The sequence below is a fragment of the Choloepus didactylus genome, chromosome 6 (genome assembly GCF_015220235.1).
Source record: "Choloepus didactylus isolate mChoDid1 chromosome 6, mChoDid1.pri, whole genome shotgun sequence".
Lineage (NCBI taxonomy): Eukaryota > Metazoa > Chordata > Mammalia > Pilosa > Megalonychidae > Choloepus > Choloepus didactylus.
Genome location: NC_051312.1, coordinates 27243071 through 27258135, shown reverse-complemented (window position 1 = coordinate 27258135; position 15065 = coordinate 27243071). Strand labels below are relative to the sequence as shown.

General features: G+C 35.3%; 1 protein-coding gene across 1 annotated transcript; it reads left to right on the top strand.

The window, feature by feature from the left end:
• The first annotated feature begins 1654 nt into the window (after window positions 1-1654).
• LOC119536796 (olfactory receptor 5F1-like) lies at window positions 1655-2611 on the top strand. Its single transcript, XM_037839543.1, has one exon. It carries the CDS (start codon window positions 1655-1657, stop codon window positions 2609-2611), a length of 957 nt encoding a protein of 318 aa, XP_037695471.1.
• Window positions 2612-15065: the final 12454 nt, after the last annotated feature.

Below are 15065 nucleotides of genomic sequence, written 5' to 3'. Positions count from 1 at the left end.
AGAATACAATTTTGTTTTAACATTCAAAAATAAATCATGCAATTCACCATATTATCATCTTAAAAAAGATCAGCTATATGATCAAATCATTATATTCAGCAAGAGCATTTGATAAATATTTGGAAATGACATATCCAATAAGGGCTTAAAATCCCAAATATATAAAGAAATCATACAAAACAACAATAAAAAGACAACTCAATTTAAAACTGGATGAAAGACTTGAAAAGGCATTTCTCCAAAGAGGATATACAAATGGATAAAAAGCACATGAAAAGATTCTCAATATCATTAGCTATTAGAGAAATGCAAATCAAGATATGCAGAGATATCATTTCACGCTCACTGAAATGGCTACTATTAAAAACACAAAATTACAAGTGTTGGAGAGGATGTGGAGTAACAAGAATACTCATTCATTGTTGGTGGAAATGTAAAATGTTGCAGCCACAATGAAAGACAGTTTTGGTATTGGGCAACACATGCTTTTGGAGTAACCCAGAATTATTAAGAGAGAGACAATGTATATATCCAAGTAAAATTATTCAACCTAGCTTTAGTGAAAGACTTTAAAATTAACCTAACAAATAGAAAGCACCTTGATTCAAACACCACGTCTGATTGCATCAGTTTGAAATATATTTACATTTCCTCAGTGTCATATTTTATTTTCTTTGGGGACTCTTTTCTTTTGAATTCTTGTCTTTAGAGAATTGACTCTACAATTAGTCCCTATATCTGACTCCCCTAGTTGCCCAATCCTCTTGAAGGACAGCAATACAAAAGTGCTGCAACATGTATTTACTCAAATGGTATCTCAAAATTTATAAATACATAAATGAACTTTACAGTGGGTCCATTGCAAAGATGAAATTTATTTTCATTTCTTTAGTCTCCAGTTGAGAACTTCTGATAAAAGGGAAAACAATAGACCACAGAGGTAATAAGCTATATGGGAAAAAGGATACAAATATTTTGAGCTTTTATTTACTGATTGGACAGATGCTAAGTCTTCTATTTCACGGCATTAATTTATAAGTGTATCAGCTTTGTAGCTAGAACAATTGTTTGATTCTATTTTAATGAATTAAAAAATGATTTTAAAGATAAACATCAAAATATTGCTTAACTGAAATTTTCATTAGATTTGTGGCTTGGGTTTTTGCATGAGACATTTCCAGGGGCAGTGAATGAATTTTGGAGTTGAAGATTGTACAGAATTATTTTCAGGAATAGAAAAAAATAATATACTGGAGTTAAACCCACATGCATTTTCAGAGAATGGGAAAGATTTCAGCAAGAATATTTCTGTACTTTGCATTTTGGGTGTGGACTGGTATAGAAAGAAGAAAGAAACGTTAAGTTACATTCGCAGAAATCAAAGTAGAGTCTGCAGAGTTAGACCAGTGATTGAAGAGGACCACAGCCCAGATTCAATATAGACATTTTTTTTGTTAAATCAAATGCATTATCCATTTGTCCTTTACATTTTATCTTTCTGCAGTCACTAAGTTAATTATGCTATGTTAATCTTTGAGGTTTTTCTAAACATGTGTATATACCTTTATTAACATTTTTACTTAAACTTCTAAGATTTTGGAGAGGGAAAAGTTTACACTTAATACAAAGTTTAAACAAAATATATAAATAATAAATGGCTAGAAAAAATGATACCTCCCTGACTGAGTTCATCCTGATGGGATTGGCAGAATCCATGGAGGAACAGTTTATTCTCTTTTTGCTATTTTTTCTGATTTACACACTTACAGTTCTGGGTAATGTTGGGATGATACTCCTAATCAGAATTGATTCCAGACTTCACATACCCATGTATTTTTTCCTGGCTAACCTGTCCTTTGTGGACATTTGTTATTCATCCACCATCACCCCAAAGATGCTGGTAGATTTATTATCTGAGAAGAAAATTATCACCTTTGCTGGCTGCTTCCTGCAGATGTACTTCTTCATTGCCTTGGGAACAACTGAATGCATCCTCTTTGGGTTAATGGCCTATGACCGTTATGTGGCCATATGCAACCCACTGGGTTACACCTTAGTCATGTCCAGGACAGTATGCGTGAAGATGGCAGTTGGGGCTTTTGCAGCAGGATTGTTGAACTCCATGGTTAACACCAGTTATGTAAGCAGTTTGCCATTCTGTGGTTCCAATATTATCCATCACTTCTTCTGTGACAGCCCCCCAATTTTTAAGCTCTCTTGTTCTGACACCAGCATGAATGAAAGCATCTTTTCCACTTTTGCTGGTGTGAATATGGTTGGGGCTCTGCTGATCATTCTTACCTCCTATTCCTATATTCTCATCTCCATCTTTCGTATGCATTCAGGGGAGGGGGGGCGTAAAGCATTCTCAACTTGTGCCTCCCACTTGACAGCTATAATTCTGTTCTATGCCACCTCTATCTATATATATCTGAGACCCAGTTCCAGCTACTCTCTGAATCAGGACAAAGTGGTTTCTGTGTTCTACACAGTGGTGATCCCCATGTTGAATCCCCTGATATATAGCCTCAGGAATAAGGAAGTAAAGAAAGCCTTATGGAATGCAATTATCAGAAAAAGAATCCCTTCATTTCTGTGCTTGTTTTGTTAATTTTCTGTGTTAAATAACTTCTTCAATTAACTTTCAAAGCTTGGTTCAAGCTCACAGGTTGATTACAATATTTTCAAAGTAAACATGTTCTGTTAATACTCACTCTATGTGTATTCAGTTAGTGAGAAGGTAGATTACCAGATTAATACATGACCAATAGACCTTCATCTTAAAATTATTCTACACCTTCCCTATGCCATCAAAAATTAGAGCTTATTTGTGGCAAAATCTTGAGTGCAAAAATAAAAGGATTAAATGTTAAGAGAAAAAAGTTGCAATGTCACGTGAAATAAATCATATAAAAAATTTTTGAAAAGCTACTCATTTTTTTCTTATGTATTCCTTTTTAATTGTGTAAGATTTGTAAGTTGTTATATATTACATATATCAGAAATCCTTTACAGTAATATATGATTTGCTTTTTAATTTATTGCTATATCTACTAGAGTGGGATGCTTAACTAAAATTTCAAGACTATAGTTTTTATTACAACTCTAAAATTCTCAGCTTTTAGTTCCCTTTCCCCAGCCATGTACATATACATTCATTAAAGAATGAATGTGAGTTTGCATAAAACTGCTATCAGGAAAACTGCTTACTATTTAGAATGTACCACTTTCAGCCTCCCTTCGATTCTCTTCCCTTCCCTCAAAAATTTCCAGTCCCTTTTCCCTCTTTCTTTCTCAGAATGTCACACTATACAGAATGTGTGTAGTGTGCATCAGTTTGAAATATATTTACACACACCGAGCCACACACCGAGCCATCTGCATACACACACACACACACACACACACACACATACCGAGCCACATACACACTCAGCTGCTGCAAAGATTTCAATTGGTTTATGGTTCCAAAGGAGCTAGATAAATGCTCAATGAATGAATCTGATCCATATATTTAGGCTCATGATTTTCCTCCTCAGAGAAGTTTTATATCAATTGTTAATAAATTGTTAACAATAAATTGTTAATAATTGAAATTCTTCTCAATATTAACTGAATGTTGTTAATTTGGAAGTACATATAGAAGTTTCACTTACACTGTATGTTTTAAAGGAAGGACCAAATTAGTGTACCATTAATGATAATATTACAACTTTTCTGACATAAAACTTAGGGATAGAAACAAGGTTTTGTAAATGAAATTCAGTTATTCTGAGATTTTGGGTTTTAGACATGTCATACTTCAAGCCATGTTTTCTGCTCTCTCTAGTCACCCTAATAGGTCTAATTAACCTCATGCAAAACGTCTTCAGATATTGACAACTTGGGAAGTTGTTACCACTTAGTGATGTTGGTTCCTTTTAAGTTCATCAAGTGAATTTTTACTCTTGGAAATTTTCATGATTTATCTAACTAATCATCACTTGTAATAAGGTATTTTTTAATCTTCACATTTTTGGCTTATTAGTCAATGCATTTATATGAAAACTGTTCCAAAAGTTTTTTCTTATTTTTCCTTAAGTCAAAAAAAGTTGACTCTCAAATAATAAGAAACTGCCAATTATAGGGGATATGTTATCTTCAGCTCCTTCTTTCCTTATCATTTGACAATATTTATTAACTCTCCTTTACGAAATGAAATATCTTTTGTCTTTTTTTATACTTTTTCTAATTTCTCCAGTCTTTTCTTTCACTAGGTGTTTGATGTTAGTCTATTTCCAGAATATATACATGTTTGGGTCACTGTTTTGCCTTTGCTGAGTGGCTTTTAAGTAATTAACTCATCAAAATTAATGATGTGACTGAACTATGTACAACTAGTCTCTATTATGATTAGTCATCAGTGTTTGGGTAAAGTTAAAGAGAGACTTGTTTACAAAACATATGAACATTACAAAGCTGAAGTTGTAAGCAATGAAGGTTCCAAGACTGAAGAATCATTTGGATCCAAGCAAAAAATTAAAAGCAATATGATGATACTGTTTAGAAGTGAAGTGATACATTTAGGCTGAACAGAAAAGTATACAAATGGTTCACCTTAATATGCAAAATAATTTTGGATTTACTTTGCTAAATGTCAAATAACATGCATGAAAACTTATGCACACTTATAATAATGTAATGTAATTGTCATGTATAGCATAATTATACAGTAAGAATGTAAAGCTAGGGCTCAGTTTAACTGAAGTAATAATCCCACTGGATTCACACTGATCAAATAAAATGAAAGTATGTTAATTTATAGTCAATGTGGTTTACAGAACAAAGATATTATGTCAAGAAAATAGTACCCAAAATGGTTGTGTTTTGCGAAAAATATCAAATGCAAATGAGTTGATGTGGGAATAGTCTGTAGAGGAGTGTTTTAGTTTGCTAATGCAGCTTAAATGCAATATGCCAGAAATGGGCAGGCTTTTAAAAATGGAAATTTGTTAGTCTACCAGCTTACAGTTCTGAGGCCATGAAAATGTCTGAATCATAGCATCATCAATACATTACCTTCTCCATGAAGACAGATTGCCTGAGCTCCTGGACTCTGCCACATGGCAAGGCACACAGCAGTGTATGCTGGTCTCTCCCTTCTCTTTCATTTTAGGTTGCTTCCAGCTTCTGGCTTCCATGGCTTCTCTCTTTTTGTGTGACTTCTCTCCACATCTGTGTCTTTTTCTCTAAGTTTCATTCTCTTATAAAGTTATGACTCCAGTAAGAGGATTAAGGTTCACCTTGAATGAAGTGGGACACAACTTATGATCCTACTTATAATGGAACCACACCCACAGGAATGGAGTAAATTGAAGAACATACTTTCCTGGGGTCCTTAAAGCCTCCTAACCATCAATAGCTGTGTTGAAAGTATAGATTGTATGTCAATGGATGTGTGGCATCAGAAAGCAGAAATGCAGTCAATTGTTACTAGCCTTTTGTGCCAGTTTGAATGTATTATGTCCCCCAGAAAAAGCCATAATCTTTGATGCAATCTTGTGGGGCAGACATTTTGGTGCTGATTAGATTTCCATGGAAATGTGCCCCACCCAACTGTAGGTGATAACTCTGATGAAATAATTTCCATGGAGGCATGGCCCCACCCATTCAGGGTGAGCCTTGATCAGTGGAGATATATAAATGAGCTGACAGGCAGAGGGAACTCAGTGCAGCTGTGAGTGATGTTTTGAAGAGGAGCTACAGCCAAGAGGGACACTTTGAAGAAAGCACAGGAGCTGCAGATGAGAGACATTTTGAAGATGGCTGTTGAAAGCAGACTCTTGCTCTGGAGAAGTTGAGAGAGGACAAATAATTCCAAGTGCAACTAAGAGTGACATTTTTGAGGAACTGCAGCCTAGAGAGGAGCATCCTGGGAGGAAGCCATTTTGAAACCAGAACTTTGGAGTAGACACCACCATGTGCCTTCCCAGCTAACAGAGGTTTTCCGGACACCATTGGCCATCCTCCAGTGAAGGTACCCAACTGCTGATATGTCACCTTGGACACTTTATGGCCTTAAAACTGTAACTGTGTAACCAAATAAACCCCGTTTATAAAAGCCAGTCCATCTCTGGTGTTTTGCATTCTGGCAGCATTAGCAAACTAGAACAACTTTAATATAATTTACTGCTTTTAGATATATTGATGACCAATTTTAATGACATGGCTTTATCCCCCCAAAAAGTAGAGCCCAATAAAGCCAAGTAATGTGGAATCATAAAACGGTAAAAATAGAAATCAGATGCAAATCAACATACAAGTCTTATTTTTAAATGTGCCATTGCCAGTAAATTTTTTCCAAACTGGGAACAAAGCTGCAAAACAAATTTGCCTCTTTCTAATTTTTATTTTACTTTTCCTTTAAAAGTTCACACGTATTACATTTTCCCCAGGGATGATACTGATACATTCACATGACACACATATGAGTTAGATATTTAATTTTGATCAGCTAGGACCAGCATAATATATTTTATGTTGAAAAACACATGGGATTTTAAAACACTGGTAGGCTACTGGGAGATTTGATACCAAATCTGAGTCACTGAAAGCAGACTGTCCAAAAAATTATTTTTGGTATATATTTCACAAGCACATTGATCCATATCTTCCACAGTTTCAGAGTCTCCTATCCAAGGAGAAGTCTATGATTCCATTCTCAGTGTATATATCAGCATTTTCCAAGTCTTGATCTTTATAGCATGATAGAATAAACTCCATGTCTTGATACAAATTTATTTCTGATTTTGCATCCTTGGATTTGAAAATGAAATAAAGTATAAGATGACGATGCTAGTGATGCATTTGCATATTGCTACTTATTTTAAGAAATGTAATAGGAGAAATATTGTAAAACAAACTGAACATTAATTAACATCTAAGTATATTTGGCTTAATAAAACATAAGCAATAAAAAACAGCCTTATATATACCACTCCACTAATTTCTATTTGGGTTCAAAAAGATTCATTTTACATGAGTGTCTTGACAACACAAGGAAAAATTATTATATTTTTGTTTCCTGCTTTTTTTCTCCTTGATTATATCAACAGAATGTATTTTTAACTATCCTTTATTTATATCATTGCAGGGCAAATAGTTTTTCTAGTGCAAATCTGGTTTCCCTGCTTATTATTTGTGTCTCCTTCATTCCTATGGGAATGGAGTAATATCTAATCCATCATCAGTCTTCCAGGAACAGGGAGCATTTGAGGCATAGGGCTTGACCAGTACTCAAGATTGATAGAGCCAGTCAAAACTCATTCTTCTGACTGTTGAAACTCTTTGTGCACAGACCATGAGAAAGAACTTCAGAAAGAATGAATATTTCTCAGAATATCTCCCAAATCATATGATTTCCTTTCCCTCTGACTATGTGCCTTCTTTGCTTTTTCCTATATAATTGTTATTACAACACCCTGTTAGCAAAGAGCTGCCTGGGTCCACCAGTTGCCCTGAAAAACCTCTCTGTTTGCAACCTTCTTACAATAAACAGTTGTATGAACTGCCTGTGTCTCCAGGAAGCATTCTATAGTCATTTTAGTTGGGGAGTCAGCACCACAGATCAGAGACAAAGAATTTGAAGCTGCAGAGCAAAAATAATCATTAATTTGAATTTTCATTTGCATAGATTTTTAGCTGGAAATGTTTAAAAGAGCAATTGCTTTTCCTCAACAGTGCCATGAAGCAGCTAAATGTGTTCATATAACATAATCACATTCATTTCTTCAATTGCCACCACTGGACAACCTTTTCTATTACTCTCTGCTACTTAAATACTCCACCCCTACCAACACCCTTCATCCTGGAATGCACATGCATTCCTCCTGATTGAATCTCATGGAGAATTGAAGTGAGTATGGAGAGGGTATATGCTAAGAAAACTAATTTTCATAGGTCTGTGTACATTACACTCAATTAGAAGAGCTTGCTAAGATGCAGATGTTAAGCCAACAACACCAGAAAGTCAGAATTAGTAGGTCTAGAGTGGGTTCTAGAAGACTTTAACTCTCACAGGACAGCACTCTAAAATACTGGTCTAGATATAATCTGTGGACCATGGGATTAGAGACCATGTTCACTGTTTCTCATTTCCAATGGCAAATTTTAACATCCTGCAATGGAAAAAGACAAAGTGCCTCTTTGAAATTTTATCACCACATAAACTTATAAGAAATTATATATCACATTAATGCAAATTTTGAGAAATATCTACTAATGATTGCTCAAAAGTCTTGCTGCCCATAGGATAAAAATATATACATCTGTGTAATATTCCCTTATTGTCCCAGTAGGAGATACCATTTTTTGGTGAAGGAAAAGAGAAATATGAGGAACTTTTGTAACATTGCACTGAATACCTCTGTGAATCTATCCCTCTTATAAAGCAAAATAAGCACCAACAAAAAATTTCAAAATCAACTTTTACAAAACTCTGGAAAGCAATCAAAGACTTAAAACAATCTGAGGAGCATTTACCCTATAAAAATATGCTGAACTTTGGTGAGAAAAGCAAGGTGTATGGTGTTTTCACTTGACCCATACCCCTCTCTGAAGTTATGCAGTAGCCTTGAAAAACAGCAGCTTTGCAACAATGGAAGTTGTGTAAAGTAGCAACCCTGCAACCACTTGAGGGTATAAACTGGGTGTAGAATTCAAAGTATGTTGAAACTCCCAGCACTGATAGTATTTGAACTGTCTGGCAACTCCATGAAAAATTTCCATTCGAAAGGTGTTGCTATTATGCTCCAAAAAAAAAAAAAAAAAAAAAAAAAAAAAAAAGCCAACAGCAATTTTTAACATCACAGCTGCCTACTTCTGCAATACCCATTGGGGAAAGCAAGTACCTGGCTAAAAACATCAAAGGAAGATCTGAAGAATTAGATGTCCTCAGGGATTTGAAAAGTTATGGTATATCCTTTGAACTCTAAAAGGTCTATGTATGTCCTATGATGGACACTTGCACAGGAAAGACCTGAGAATGCCCCAAACTCTCAACCCTGTCTCACTTAGAAACTCTGAACAAGCAGAAGGAGAACATTTAGGCAGATTTGTAAACTGCCTGAGCAAGGAAATCATGCCCCAATGCACATACAAACAAAGCCACTTAACAAATGATGAAAGATTTACTGGCCCAAAACACTTAAGAAAATCTCTTACCAATCATTAGCTGACTACTCAGATAACTGAGTCCAATCCCTAGTGACCACACACTGGAGGAAAAACAGACTTGATAGAATTAATCTGGTAAGGTCACTGTAGTGGATTGAATTAAGTACCTTCGGAAAAAAAAAATACGGTCTTAACCTTAATCCATTACTGTGGGTAAAGATCCACTTTAAAAAGACCTTTTGAAGATGTTCTTTGAGTTAAGGTGTTACCCAACTGAATGAGTTTGGTCCTTAATTCTCTTACTGGGGAATGATAAAATGAAAGCCACATGGAGGAGAAGAAGTATGAAATTCACAGAACTGAGAATAAAAAAGAAAGGACATTTCCATGTGACAGAAAAGCCAAGGAACCCATGGATTTACAGTCAACCAGAATGCTACCAACCCACAGAGGAAGCAAGCCTTCTAGCATATGAAACCATGGGCCTATAAATTCCTTTTGTGATGCCAACCCATTGTGTGGTATTTGTTATCACAGCTGGGAAACTAAAATAGTCACTAATCAAACAGCAGTTAAACATTCAAAAGATTAGGAATTGAGGGAAACTTCCTCCGTGTGATCAAGGCCATATTTGTAAAAACCCACAGCTGATATCACAATATCATGTGAAAAATTGAAAACTTTCCACCTAAAACCAGGAACAAGAAAATGATACCTGATCTTACTATTTCTGTTCAGCAGTGTACTATAAGTTCTAGCCAGAGCAATGAAGCCAGAAAAAATAAATAGAATGCATATATATTGGAAAAGAAGAAATAAGATTCTCTCTATTCACTGAAGACATGAACTAATATAGAGAATACCCTGAAAGATTGACAAAAAGTTATTAGATCTATTGAATGTATTCAGCAAAATTATGGGATACAAGGTCAACAGGCAGAAATCTATTGTAGTTTTATACACTGTAAATAATCTGAAAATAAAAGTTTTCGTGAAATTTGTATGAGCAGAACCACTACTAGTCTGAACTAAAAGGACAGAGAAGGGACAACTTCAAGGAAGAATTACTTCAAGGGCAGAACCATTGAAGCTGAGTCCCTAATGGTAGATATCTCCTTGGGCCAAGACAGTGGACCCACCTGCATGTCTGGAAAGTTGTTTCTACCCTGGTACTTAGAGGGGACAGGCCTTCCACTCCATTGCTCAGGGAGAGGGTTGATACCCAAAGCCCAGAGATGGTGGGGCTTGTACCCTGGAATCTGTGGAAAGTCTGGCTGCTGTCACAGTGCTTAGAGAGTGTGGGGCCTATGCCCTGGGGTTTACAAAGAGTATAGTTACAGCACAAAGACTTGGAAGAGGTGGAACTGCTGCTTCTTCAGGGCTGGAGGGCAAAATATCGATCTACAGATGATTCTCAGACCTTGAACTCTAATGGAGTTCGCCCTGCTGGGTTTCTGAATTGTTTGGGACCTGTAACCTGTGTTTTCCTTCAAATTTCTCCCCTCTTGCATGGGAATAACTATCCTATGTCTGTCCCTCTCTTGTATATTGGAATCAGACAACATGTCCTCTAGATTTCCCAGGTCCACAGAGGAGGATTGTGCCCTAGGAAAGACCACACACAATTGAACTTGATGAGACTTTGTGCTTAGTATTGTTACTGAAATGACTTAAGGCTTTGGGGGTTATTATGGAATGAATGTATTTTGTAGAAAGAACATGTCTTTTTGTGGTCTAGAGGGTGAAGTGTGGTGGTTTGGAGAGATGTATCCCAGAAAAACATGTTCTTAAACTTAGTCTCTACCTATGGATATGAAACCCTTGTAATTAGGAAATTTTAATGAGGTTAGTTAAGTTAAAGTATGGCCTACATCAATCAGGATGGGGTTTAATCCTTTAGCGTAGTCCTTCATAAACAGAATGAAACTCAGACACAGAAAGCCACAGGCAGCAGCCGGAAGCTGGAATTCAATGGAACCCAGAAGAGAATGGAGAAGCCAGGAGAAGTCACCATGTGTGCCATGTGACAGAGGAAAAAGGACCAAAGATTGTCAGCAGCAAGCTCCAGAATACCACAATCTTTGGGGAGAAAGCATCACCTCAATGATGCCTTTGGACTTTTTCTCAGCCTCAAACTATTAACAAATAAATTCCCATTTAACAATGGGAATTTAACAATGGGAACCCATTTCATGATATTTTCTTGAGCAGCCCAGGAAACTAAAACATGTATATTAAGACCATTCCTCTAAGGTGAGATTGGAGTGAGGGCTGAGGTTTCAAACCCAGTATAGAAAAAGATTAGTCTATGACACTTTGTAGACATTATTCTATGGAACTTGAACTTCAAGGTGCTCAGTGAAATAAGGTTTTCATTTCCATTTGTTTTGCCTGCCATATGATAGACACCGTGTTTCCTAGTCATCAAAAGATATTCCCTGTCTCAGGTGGCTTAGAACACACCATAAGAGGTTTTAGTCTGTAGTAAAAGAGTTAGAAATAAGAATTTGGCATATAACCAGGAAATTAGAAAGGGGTCCAAGGAAACATAAATTGCATAATAAAATCACATTAACTATGAGAAGGCAGACTAAATTAGCAAAAATACTTCAATTATAGACTTCAACCAAAAATAAGTGGCCTTTTCACTTTGAAGGGATAAATGGCATTAAGGAAAATATCCAGGTATCTTGGAAAATGAAGCCAATTACTATAGTGTTGGCTGCCTTTGGGAAAAGGAATACAAAATTTCAAACTCAGAATTAGGTGTGAAATGTTAAAAGTAGAAATAAATCACAACTAATTGCATACATATTGCATATTGTAAGACTATATATATATATATATATATATATATATATACACACACACACACACACATATACATATATATATAGTTTTACAAAAATCACAAACAGGTGGAGTTGCACAGGACAATAAGAAGAGTATTTTGATTCAGATAGTGAAGTAACAACTGGTGGCAAGGCTTGAAAATATCTGAGAACAGATTTTTCAACAAAAGCCTGATTCCCTGCAGCAGTTGTATAATTTTAACTTCATTAGCATTGGAGTCAGGAAATTAATTAATTAATTAATTAATTTATTTATTTATTTATTTATTTATTTATTTATTTCAAATCAACACTATTTTAAAAGTTTACTGAAGGGAAAGATTATTTTTCTACATAGTTTTATATTTAAACTTTTAAAACCTACACAATGTAAACATAAGTCAACATTATGTAGTCTCTTCCCTAAAACTGAATCATTAAAACTCTGAAAGTTCAGGAAGATAGTAAATCACAAGTTGAACACATTAGATTTAAGAAAAATGAAATGGGGTTGAGGGATAAGGTAATGGTTTGGGGAAGGTGGCTTGCCCTTTTTACTGTGTACACTACCTCATTAAGATTTATAACAAGCATGACATTTTTATTTCTTGAAACTATCTTCTAAAGTACAATAATATAATTCAGAAAATGCTAATTTAAATATGGAATGAATTATAAATACACTTGATGATGAAGGAAGAAAATCAGTATGCTTAAGGAGAGAAAATGAATCAAATTTTGCCATGCACTAAAATTAATCTGACTACTGTGTACACTTTAGAGTTAGACATTTTTAATCTTGTTTACTAGTATGCTACTTAGTAGTATGCAAAACCTTGCTAGCAATAAGTTAGCTCTATACTGATGTAACCACAAACCACAAAAACCCTTAACTTCTTAGCCAGATCCCTAAAACACCCATAATCACTATATCACATTGCAAAAGTAGATGTGGGAATAGGGAAGTTAGAGTGGAAAGAGACAACATTCTCTAATGTTGTGGCTAAATATCTTTTACTAAATTAAATATGTGTATATATATGTCAGTAGTAAAGAGGTTTGGGCAAATGAGATACCCTGAAGCTTAAACTTTATTACCTTCAAAATAAATGTGTCTTAGCCCTCACACTGGACATAAATGAATTCAATTATATGCCTTGGTTAAGCAAATAATTAAACAGTCTAAGAGGACAAAAAATTTAAAAATCAATGAAACAAACACAAGTTGGCCATAATTTGTTTTCCAGAGTTGGATGCACCAGCATTTCTCACCCACATACTATGTTTCAATGTCTCTTTGACATTGCTCATTTTGAGAAATGGGTCTATGTCTTTCCTTCTTGCATCTGAGTACTTCTGACTCACATTAATGAACAGAATGCAGCATAAGTGGCACTGCTTGACCAGATCAGAAAGGCAGGGTGTTTCTGCCTGAATAGGTCAGAAAGGCAAGGCAAGGCCAGGTCAGAAGGGTAATATAGCTAGAACACTTATTATAGAAGCTCTATGCTGCTATATAAGATGTTCCAACTCCCTGAGGCTGCCATGTTGTTATGAAGTCCAGACTGCTTGGAGAGGCCATGAATAAGTTCTCTGGTCCACAGGTCACAGCCATCATAACAGCTATGTGAGTGAAGAAGGCTCCAGAATTTGCCCCCTGATATCCAGTTACTTCTAGCCTTTGAGTCTTCCTAGCTGAGGCTCCATAGTGTAGTAGAGAATAGCCACTCCCATAATGCACTGTTCAAATTCCTGACCCATGGAAACCATGAACATAATGAAGTGGTTGTTCTAAACTTCTAACTTTTGGAGTAACTTGATCCATAGCTATAGTAGCTGGAACATAGGCTAGATATTTCCTCTGTTATTCAAATGAAAAGTGATTTTTTTCCTGTCTTCCTGAGGAAAAATTTAGCTACATTGTATATTATTTATACAAATGGCAGTTAAATGCTATTGATGATTTAATGCAATTTTTATAGATTATTTTGTCAATGCTCACCTTGTATATCAAAATACTTAAATTATGGACTTTAACTTTTACTCATGGGTAAACTGGACTTTACAACTTAATTCCACAAATATAGGACCCCACTACTAACTATACCTAGGGTAATAAGAATGCTATGCCTAAGGAAGATGTTGAAATAAACTGATATAATAAACAAGCACAAACTGTTGTAATTTAAATTACTACATTTTATTCTTTATTTTCTTACAAGAAAAATGATGGAATTCAATGCATTAGGTTAATAAAAATCAGTCTGTTTACCTTGAAATTTGGAAAACCCTACCAAAGTATATATATTAAATTTGTACTTCTTTGAAGTGGAAGGCTGATTAAACAAAGATGATTATAGTCAGGTCCAAAGGGAACAATTGCAAATTCTGAAGGAGCAAGCTGGGAATTATTGAGTGTTTACAGTTCTTACCCTTTTATTGTAAACTGTCTAAGACAATTATCAATAGGTCATTTCTAAAACCATCCTGCTCCCCATTGCCAGAGAATCATTTGATCATTCTTTAAGATCTCCCTTCCTCCTCATAATTATTGTCCAATATGAAGGAAAATATACTAGAGAGGGATTATGTTTCATTCTGTGTAGAACATTTAATAAAATTTGAGGAATAAATAAAACTTAGCTTTTAATATTAAAATTTGTAACACTTATATAGCTCTTTAAAATAGCACAATGTAAGCCATTTTACATATATTAAATGACATAAATCACTTAGCAAATATAAGTGTTGCCAATTCCTGGCCCTTTTCTAGATAATCTACTGTGGCACAGGTAGAGTAAGTGCATGATGTAATTTGCATAATATCACACAGCTAGCAGGTGGCAGGGCCATAGTTCAATTCCAGTCCATCTGGGGAAGACACAGTGCTCTTTAATCATGACATGCTACTTTACTGACACTCTGTTTAGTGGACCAGGTACAAACCCAATAGGATACAGCTAGTGGTGACGCAAGAGACAAAAGGGGTGCAAAATTTAAGGAGGCTTTCACTTTCAAGATTGAACAGGAATGGCAGGAATGTGCAGGAATGCCACTGAGAATGAGTACCTTTTAAAATTT

Bases quoted from the DNA above. Each gene is read 5' to 3' on its own strand.
- LOC119536796 (XM_037839543.1), top strand. From the start codon at position 1,655: ATGGCTAGAAAAAATGATACCTCCCTGACTGAGTTCATCCTGATGGGA.